At 37.2% G+C, this 10,748-nt stretch overlaps 2 protein-coding genes across 2 annotated transcripts in view; both read left to right on the top strand.

The window, feature by feature from the left end:
• Positions 1-3,738, top strand: part of LOC106879761 (ER lumen protein-retaining receptor 2) — a 21,990-nt gene extending 18,252 nt beyond the window's left edge. The window contains exon 4 of the mRNA XM_052966698.1: positions 2,541-3,738. Coding sequence (XP_052822658.1) covers positions 2,541-2,612 — 72 coding nt within the window. The 3' untranslated portion in view covers positions 2,613-3,738. The remainder of the gene's footprint in view (positions 1-2,540) is intronic.
• A 6,205-nt stretch (positions 3,739-9,943) lies between these two features.
• LOC106879775 (centrosomal protein of 72 kDa) overlaps positions 9,944-10,748 on the top strand; it is a 50,016-nt gene continuing 49,211 nt past the window's right edge. The window contains exon 1 of the mRNA XM_014929477.2: positions 9,944-10,026. Coding sequence (XP_014784963.1) covers positions 9,963-10,026 — 64 coding nt within the window. The 5' untranslated portion in view covers positions 9,944-9,962. The remainder of the gene's footprint in view (positions 10,027-10,748) is intronic.

Below are 10,748 nucleotides of genomic sequence, written 5' to 3' on the forward strand. Positions count from 1 at the left end.
CCTTCCTCTTAAAATCGAAACCCTTACACCAACATCAAAAAGAATTACATAATTTTTTTTTTTAAATTGCTTACACTGTAATTGAGCTAAATTACAGTTTTCAAACACTTCTAATGCAACATTTGTAATGTTTCACTTAGAAGTAGATCAAAAACAAAACCAAATATATTATATTGAACGTTTATTTTTGCTAGTCAATAGTTATTCCATTGTCAGTTTTTAAATCCTCGTTGTATTTAGTGAGGATAGGATTCACAGGAGGCCCAGGACAGTCGCATTATTAAACCTAACTTTAACTCTATTACAAATTCAAAACATCTTCTTCTCTTCAATTGGAAGTCGCTTTCATGATGTAGGAAATATATTTACATCTACTTAGTGTTGAGTTTTCAAATATGAAGTGAAAGTTATAAACATTTTATTTATAAAATGTTTGTCTTGTCCTTTTCCATATTTTTCTATTCTGTTTTTAGAAGTATTTCTATTGTTTTATAATTACTTTTTTTTTTTTTTTTTTTTTTTTTGTAGAGTACATATTGATTGTTCATATTTGAGGAATGGACAAATGGTTTTCTATTTGTATATATGTGTGTGTGCTTATGTTTGTGTGTGTATATATATATATATGTATATACATGATGGCCGTCCACTCGTGACTGAAGAAGACCATAGCTGACCCTCAGGAACATTGTGCACTCTAGGACTAACTTATATTTTGCATTTGCAGCTCCATTAGAGGCTAATGAGCCCTGCTCTTGACAAGCATACACAAATGCTAACATTGCAGACCAAGCTTTCCCCATTCACTACACCAGCTGTGCACTTTCGTGCGGCTCACTTAAGTTCTTCATGCTGGATACGTACTCTCTCAAAAGTGTCGATCCCCTCCTTAACCTGCTTCCTCCATCCGTGGTGATGACAGGCATTGTTCTCCCAGTCAGTGTCTTGCATATCACAGGCCTTTAATGAGGACTTGACACAGTCCTTAAATCACAGCCTTGGTTTCTGCTGGGGTCTCTTTCCATTCACAAGTTCCCCATGTAGCCTCTGCTTAGGATCCTGCTATCCTTCATTCTAATAAGGTGTCCAGTCCAATGTAACCGGTGCTTGTGCACCATCGCCTCAATACTCAAGATATCAGCTGTCCTCAGGACCTGTGTATCTGGAGTTTTTAAGGTCCAGCCAACATACATACATACATACATATACACACATACGAAAGAACATTACCTAAGCGGTTAGGGTGTTGCATTCATAATCAGTAGACCATGGGTTCAATTTCCAAACTGAGCAGCACATTGTGTTCCTGAGCAAAACACTTCATTTCACATTGCTCCAGTCTACTCAGCTGTAAATGGGTCACCCCTGTGATGGACTAGCCTTCTGACCAGGGGCAATGTTGGCCTGCTCACCTGGCTGATAGAGTGGCATCACTTGAAAACTAAAACAATACAAAGTGCATTGTGACCAGCAATGTATAACAACATCCAATAGTCTGGTTGATCATAAGATATATAGTATACACACACACACATAATCACACAACATATAAACACCCATATGCATATGTATTTACACACACACATATGTAACTGTATATACATGTATAAATGTTTATACAGGTACTGAACCTTGGGATCGGAGGTGGTCCAGATTTCTGGATTTTCCACATTTCTGGACATAGGCTTTTTAGACATGGTAATAAATAAAAATTATAATAAATTAAGACAAATAACCATTTAGCTATGAGTGAAAGGCGTCCACACAGGAACTGGCGTTGTGTGATGCATACACCATAGAAACCAAAACAAAGCAGCCAGGCGGTGAATTACTACAGCCTGCAAAATTCAAAGCTTGCCAGTTTCAAAAATAGCTGGATTTCTGGTAATTCCGAATCTCTGGATTCTGGATAAGAGGTTCGGTACCTGTATTGATAGAAATGTGTAATTGGTTATGATTATTTCTGCATTTCATTATACATCTATATTGCCAGGGCAGACACTGGAGCTCAGCATGTTCCTCTGGTTTGTCGGTCCCTCTCAGACCATCCAACCCATGCCAGCAGGGGAAACAGACATTTTCTTAATTTTCAGATTTCTTTTCCTTTTTTTTTTTTTTTTTTTTTTACTGCTATTCTTCATGATTTCAGAAATCCTTGGTTATTTCTGTTTTAGGTGTTGGTCATAAATATCTATTTTACAGTTAGTTGTGATAAAAGTTGTCTTGTCTTAATCTTATTTAATTACTACTAGGGTCCTACTGATCTTAACTTTAGGGTCTCGTTTTTCTCTTTGCACTCATAAAGTATTTTGGTTTTAGATTTTTTTTGTTTGCTTTTTATATATTGGTAAAAATAGAAAAGGGGTTGAAAGCCAGAATCTTTTTAAGCTTTGTCGTTTATACTAATAGATGACTTGTTTTGGTAGTTGTCTTATGGTCTTTGAGGTGAAACTATGGTGAATAGAATCAATAGGTTTTTCTATGAAGATTCTGAAATATTTCAAAGCTTTACGTTTACAACCTTCTCCTGCCCTCTTTGACAGCTCTTGGATTTTTATTTTTATTTTCCTCTTCCAGTTTTACGAGGCAAAAAGATTACTCTACCAGCATGAGCGAAGAGGCTACAAGTTTGCCTGAGGCATGAGAAGGCTGCAAGTGTGCTGCTACTACTACTTCTACTACTACTACTACTACTACTACTACTCCTCTGATGGGTTGGAAGAAGTTGTTTGTTACTGGTATCTATGGCTGGCTTTCACATAAAACACTGTGGTAATTCATCATTCTCTTCCTCATTGATTTCATCTTACCAAGCAGTGAAAAATCCTCATTAAAGCTTTTAACAAAATCCCTTCTGGTTTCATCACAAACCTCTTCTTTCCTTCCTGCCATCTCTTTTATTTTAGGGTTACATTGCTCAACCTGTTTACTCCCTTCTTTCCTTCTTAGGTTGTTAGTCACCTTGTGTCAATGTCCTTTACTTAAACCTAACAACCAATGATAGAACCACACAGCAAACTTCTTTCACTTGACTTCTCTCCTTCTCTTTCTCTCTCTCTCTCTCATATGATTCCTCCAGCACTGCGACCTCCTTAGACCACAGCAGTGTTGGAACCAATCTTTCAAAAGACATTTCTATGAGATTGTGGTTGTAAACAAATGATACAACAAAAAAGAAGAAAAAAAAAAAGGAAGTTTCAAATGTATAATAATTGAAATGAATTATCACATTTTTTCTTGATATCTCTTGAGTTATATTATTATTATTCCTTCATTTCTTATCTTTTGCCTTTGTTTTAGTCTTTTATTTTTTTTTGTTTCCAAAGCTTAAACTCTATTCTATTCTTTATTAAACTGTTATTTCAATCTCGTGGAGTGTTGTTTTAAGTTAAAATCCACACAGATGAATCATTAAACATTTTTTACGCACATACATAAGCACACACACAAACCACACACACACACACACATACACACACACACACATACACACTATGAAAGTCACTATACATCCTGGTACTTTGTTTCCAACTAGTTAGTCATTATGTTCATAGAAATTCACTGGAACTTTGCTGGAAGAGTACAACAGCAACAGTACTATTCCCATTTTTCACTTTAAATAACTGTGAAGGAAGAAATTCATGTAAAACTTTAGCTTCAGACAGTCTCAGCCATTATTGTATGCCTACTGATTTCTGAAAATTCTTTTTCCATGTGAATAAATCATATTTCATTGTAGGATGCTGTTCTGTCATTATTTCTAATTTAATGTAAATTTCTTTTTTTTTTTTTCTTGAATGCTTTTATTTTTCATTATATATATATATCATCATCATTTAAAGCGGACGTTAAACGATGATGATGATGACATATATATATATATATATATATATATATATATATGAGTTAATAACTTTATAATTTCCATTTTGCTTTTCAACAATTGATTTCACTTCCTCCAGCTAATTCTGTAAGAGTGGACAACAACCTGTTGTCAAGGGTCTCACAAGGTCCCCTTTCCACTTATCATCCAAGTACCAATCTGAAACCTTTCTGCTGCCCTCAATAAAACAGTTTTTCTGAGCATGTTCTACCCTTATTATTATTATAGCAGAGAGCTGGCAGAAATGTTAGCATGCTGGGTAAAATGCTTAGTGACATTTCGTCCATCCTGACATTCTGAGTTCAAATTCTATCATGGTCAACTTCGCCTTTCATTCTTTTGGGGTCGATAAATTAAGTTCCAGTGAAATGCTGGGGTCAATGAAGTCAACTTTATATATAAATGAAAAGGACATTTAATTTAGCTACACATGTTGGTGCCATGTAGAAAAGCACCCAGTACACTTTGTAAAGCGGTTGGCATCAAGGACAGCATCCAGCCATAGAAACCATACCAAAACAGATGATTGGAACCTGGTGCAACTTTATATATTCACTAGCTGACGTACCCGGTAATTCCCAGGAAAGCGGGGCTTATCCCTTGGTTCCATTCTCATGATTGTTTTACTAATCCAATTACAACAATACAAAGTATGTAGCCCTTAAAATGGGTTTTGTGCATTTACAGAGAATGCCGAACTGTCTTACACTGGATCTTGCTTTTAGGAATTCCCAATGAGTTATGAGTACTCAAATTGTGAAGTCAGTTATGTAATAACATGAAATTAGCTACCTGATAGTAAGAATTCAAATAAAGTAGCCCCAAAAAGGGCTTTAATGCATTCACTGAGTATATAGAACATAGGAGGAAATACTAATAAGGTATGTATACTAAAATCATGAAGCATGTTACGTAATAACATACTAATCAGATATGAGATACTAACAATTTAAAGTAAATAACTCCGAAAAGGACTTTTGTGCATTCTCAGAAAATATTACCCTCAGCGGCACTAGTGTTGGTATATTCATGAATAAGTCACTAACTGAAATAACTGGATCTATTGTTTAGGAAAATACTATTTACTTGTTTAAGGGTTGTACGGCATAAATTGTGAAAAAAACTCTAACAGTTCAAATACTAAGAAATAAGCATACTCAATTTGATTTATATGAAATGAATTAAAAAAATTGAATGGGTTATTTCCCTTGGCTGTTAAAATCTGGGCAAATGTTAAAATGAAATACATTATATATAAGGATCCCTTCCAGGGGCCCTATTATTGATTTTTTTTAACAATCTGAGTATGCCATGAAGTTTCCAAACATAAGTTCTACTCACATGTCAAGTTTAATCAAAATTGATAAAACGATGTAGGAGGAGTTAGCTAATAACTCCACAAACACACCCACAGACAAAATTTCCCACACATGTAGTAGTAAAATGTTACCACATTCTTGACTTCTTCAGTAATTAAAATAGTTTCTATTCATTTTTCACACAAATTGTGTCCAAATTCTGATAGTCAATATATAAATCTCTAGGTGCAGGAGTCGCTGTGTGGTAAGTAGCTTGACCAACCACATAGTTCTGGGTTCAGTCCCACTGTGCAGCACCTTGGGCAAGTGTCTTCTACTATAGCTTCGGGCAGACCAAAGCCTTGTGAGTGGATTTGGTAGACGGAAACTGAAAGAAGCCTGTCGCATGTATATATATATATATATATATATATATATATATATATGTATGTATGTCTGTGTGTGTGTATATGTTTGTGTGTCTGTGTTTGTCACTCCCAACATCGCTAGACAACCGATGCTAGTGTGTTTACGTCCCCGTAACTTAGTGGTTCAGCAAAAGAGACCAATAGAATAAGTACTTAGCTTACAAAGAATAAGTCCTGCGGTCGATTTGTGCAACTAAAGGTGGTGCTCCAGCATGACTGAAACTTGCTGTCCTTGTGCCAAAATTGACATGCCTCCTCTTATCAAACTTGCTGAATTTGTGCCAAGATTGGTATCCCCCACCCACCGTCAAACTTGCTGACTTTGCACCAAAATCAGAAAGAACTTAGAGAAATGTCCCTTTTTCTGTAATATAATTCTTAAATAGAGAAAAAGAACTTGTTTTAAATCTCTCAGCAAGAGATATACAGTAACAGTACCAAACAGTAAAGTTTATTTTGCCAACAGAATGTGGCAGTCCTATACAAGGACGTTGTTTAGCCCCAGGAAAACATCTTTTCCAGCTGGCTATCGACACCCAGTCTGTGTCCATATAGCATTTGCAAGGGAGGTCGTTGCTCCCATCGCTAGCCTTATGTGATAATCACAGACCTAGGTTTCTTGTCCTCAGTTTTTCAGCTAAATTTATAGTATGCCCCATTCTCATTAATATTTGTCACAATATAATTACTCCATCTGTTACAAAAAAGACACGCAAGCATTTAGACACATCCCAATTTCAGGAAAAAAGAAGCTTTTAGTATTAAAATCTGTAATAAAAACCCAACACCGCATCTAGAAGTTGGGGTGATTTTGTTTTGAGACCCATGCCAGCATGGAAAACGGACGTTAAACGATGATGATGACATTGTTTTGTGGGTGGAAAAAAGTGCATCTTCTGTACCATCAAACAGAGTATATTTGAGTCTAACTAAGTGATATCTAGTTAAGAAAAAAAAAAAAAAAATGTTTATGATATTACTGTCTTTAATTACTGAGAACTACATGAAGGGTAAGTGTGTCTGTGAAGTACTCAGCCACTTGTATGTTAATTTCAGGTCCCATTGATCAGATTCACTGGAACAATTGTCATAAACGATGGAATGTCAGTTTATTTGTGTGAGTTTATATTGTGTATTTTGCACTGATTTAAAAAAAGACTGAGCATATAGGTGCAGGAGTAGCTGTGTGAGAAGAACCTTGTTTCCCAACCACATGGTTCTGGGTTCAGTCCCACTGCGTGGAATCTTAGGCAAGTGTCTTCTACTATAGCCTCAGGTCAACCAAAGCCTTGTTGTGAGTGGATTTGGTTGATGGAAACTGAAAGAATGCCATCGTATATATATATATATATATATATATATATATGTGTGTGTATGTATTTGTGTGTCTGTTTGTCCCCCAGCCATAGTTTGACAACTGATGTAGGTAATGCTTATGTCCCTGTAAATTAGCAGTTCAGCAAAAAGAGACTGACAGAATAAGTACTAGGCTCACAAAAAATAAGTCCTGGGGTTGATTTGTTTGACAAAAGGTGGTGCTCCAGCATGGCCGCAGTCAAATGACTCAAACAAAAAGAAGAATAAAAGACTGTGAGCGTATTGTATACAGTGCTCAGATGCTCTTCAACTCATTTGAAAAGAGTCAAAGAAAAGACTGAAAGCAGCAACAAGCCAAGTAATGAAAGGCCACAATGTAAACCAAAATTTTCGTGCACAATACACAGAATAAAAGCCTAAAACACAGGAAAGCGAACATTAAAAGAGCCATCAAAAGTAAAGGGTGCCAGATCAGATTGGAGACTGGTGTAGCCATCTGGTTTACCAGTCCTCAGTCAAATCGTCGAACCCATGCTAACATGGAATATGGACGCTAAATGATGATGATGATGATTCTGCCAATCATGTTGTAAATTTTTATTTATTGTATATATATAATTTGTGCATTTAAGCAATTAAGGGTATGAAGACAGGGAGATACTCCTGCCCACCGGCCCATCAGGAATCACTGCAGAGATGCTTAAAACATCTGGCGGTGTCGGCTATAGTCTAGTCACCTGTATAGTCAATCAGGTGATACATGAAGGAGTCATACCCAATGACTAAAGTAGCAGCACCACAGTCAACTGCTACAAAAGTAAAGGTGATGCATTAGATACAAATAATTACAGAGGTATCAAGTTGTTGGATCAGGTAATGAAAGTCACGGAGAGGGTCATAGCCCAACTAATTAGGGAGAGAATTAGTTTAAATGAGATGCAGTTTGGGTTTGTGCCAGGGAAAAGCACCCCTGATGCAATATTTCTGATAGGACAGCTGCAGGAGAAATACCTAACCAAAGATAAACCTCTGTACCTAGCTTTCATTGACATGGAGAAAGCCTTTGACAGGGTCCCCTGATCCCTTATCTGGTGGTCAATGAGGAAACTAGGGATAAATGAGTGGTTAGTGAGAGCTGTGCGAGCCATGTACAGGGATGCTGTCAGTAAGGTGAGGGTTGGTAATGAGTATAGTGAAGAATTCCAGGTAGGGGTAGGGGTCCACTAAGGATCAGTCCTCAGCCCCTCTTATTCATCATAGTCCTCCAGGCAATAACAGAGGAATTCAAGACAGGATGCCCCTGGGAGCTTCTCTATGCAGATGACCTTGCTCTAATAGCTGAGTCACTATCAGAACTAGAGGAGAAGCTGCAGGTGTGGAAGGAAGGTCTAGAATTGAAGGGCCTTAGAGTCAATCTAGCAAAAACCCAGTCTTAATAAATTGGAAGGCAGACAAACCACAAATCCCTTCAGGTAGATGGCCGTGCTCAATCTGTAGAAAAGGCATTGGTAGAAACTCCATAAGATGTACCTGGTGTAAGCTATGGACACCTAAGAGGTGAGCAATATCAAAGAAAGATTAACTGGGAAGATAGTTTTTGTGTGTGACAAATGCTCAGAGGCATTAAACACTGAGAATGTGCAGAAAACCGCTTCTGTCACATGCCAGGGGGAAAAACTAGAAGTAGTTGATAACTTCCATTACCTAGGTGACCAAGTGGATGCACTGAGAGTATAGCTGCTAGAATAAGAATAGCATGGGCAAAGTTCAGAGAGCTCCTATCTCTGCTGGTGACAAAGGGCCTCTCACTCAGAGTAAAAGGTAGACTATATGATGCATGTGTGCGAACAGCCATGCTACACAGCAATGAAACATGAGCTGTGACTGCTGAGGACATGAGTAAGCTTGCAAGGAAAGAAGCCAGTGTGCTCTGTTGGCTGTGCACTGTCAGTGTGCATACATGTCACTGTGTAAGTGCCCTGAGAGAAAAGTTGGACAGAAGAAGCATCAGATGTGGTGTGCAAGAGAGACAACTGCACTGGTATGATCATGTGTTGCATAAGGATGAAGACAACTGTGTGAAAAAGTGTCACACCTTAGCAGTAGAGGGAACCTATGAAAGAGGTAGACCCAGGAAGACCTGGGATGAGGTGGTGAAGCACAACCTTTGAACTTTGGGCCTCATGGAGGCAATGACAAGTGACCGAGACATTTGGAGATATGCTGTGCTTGAGAAGACCTGGCAAGCCAAGTGAGACCGTAACTGTGGCCTATGCCAGTGCAGCATAACCAACCCGTTTAAGAATACCCATCAATACTGGGCAATAAACTGTGCTTGCGAAGACCTGTTGAGGCAGGTGAAGTCATTGTTGTCACCAATGCCAGCCAGGACTGTCTGACTGGCACTCATGCCAGTGGCACATAAAAAGCACCATTTGATCGTGGTCGATGCCAGTGCGACCTGACTGGTCCCATGCTGGTGGAATGTAAAAAGCACCATTTGAGCAAGGTTATTGCCAGTGCTGCCCAACTGGCTCTCACACTGATGGCACGTAAAAAGCACCATTCGAGTGTGATCATTGCCAGTACCGCCTGACTGGTACCTGTGCTGGTGACATGTAAAAATCACCCACTACACTCTCAGAGTGGTTAGCGTTAGGAAGGGCATCCAGCTGTAGAAACCTTGCCAGATCAGATTGGAGCCTGGTACAGCCCTCTGGCTTATCAGTCCTCAGTCAAACCGTCCAACCCATGCCAGCATGAAAAGTGGACATCAAACGACGATGATTCTACCAACTTTGTATTTTTCTATTTTTTGTGGATGAATATATATCATTTGTGTATATTCTACAAACTTTGTCCGCGTGTTTCCATGTATTTATTACGTTTGTGTCTATCCAATGTTTATAGAAATTCTATAAACTTTCCGACTGTATTTCTATCAACCCGTTTTATAAACCAATTTCGTTTCGTTTTTATTACTATTCTACCTTTTATATTGTTTTTCCCTACACTTTTATTATCCAATACAAAATTATGGCGCTTGTATTGACAGAAGATATTATTCGAACCAGAGTTAATTTACTACATAATAACTTGGGTAAGTCTCTGTATTTATATATGAAGATATTAAATATAATAATATTAATGATCACTCGATTTTTATTAATGAAATAAATTTCCTTTTCAATCAATTTTTGTTTTCATTTTATACATTTTATACATGAAATAATCCAATTCTTCGCTGAATCGTTTTGACAAACTTTGTTTACGTCTGCTTCAGTGAAATGTCATTTATTCTTGTCTCGATTGAAACAAAATTGAAACAATCGTCCGTTTATATTGACTGATAATAAAGGAAATACGAAATATATATCTTTCCCAATGAATCGATAGTTGTTTGTTAGCCTTGATTTTACTGGAATTTCTACTTCAAGACAAGTCTGGACATGTCTTCTGCCATCAACAGACGACTTTCTTGGTCATTTTTCTTACTTAATACTCTCTCCTTTACAGTGTCATATGTCCGGCTTAACTACAGTTTGGTGCTCGCCAAATCTATTTCCTCATAAATTTCTGAAAAACGCTTTTTTTTAAATAAAAGTTTTCAGATACATATTTTCAAAGGTGGAGATTAAAATGATGATAAAGTTGAAAAGTTTTATTTGAGTGATTTTTGGATCTTTCTCCTCCTCATAAGTCTATTTAAGATACATATTTTAAATGACATCTTGCAAAAATACTGTTTTATCGAATGGAGATTAAATAATGCTGATGTTTCAAATGTATAAAACTAATATATATATATATATATATATATAT

The sequence above is a fragment of the Octopus bimaculoides genome, chromosome 3 (genome assembly GCF_001194135.2).
Source record: "Octopus bimaculoides isolate UCB-OBI-ISO-001 chromosome 3, ASM119413v2, whole genome shotgun sequence".
Lineage (NCBI taxonomy): Eukaryota > Metazoa > Mollusca > Cephalopoda > Octopoda > Octopodidae > Octopus > Octopus bimaculoides.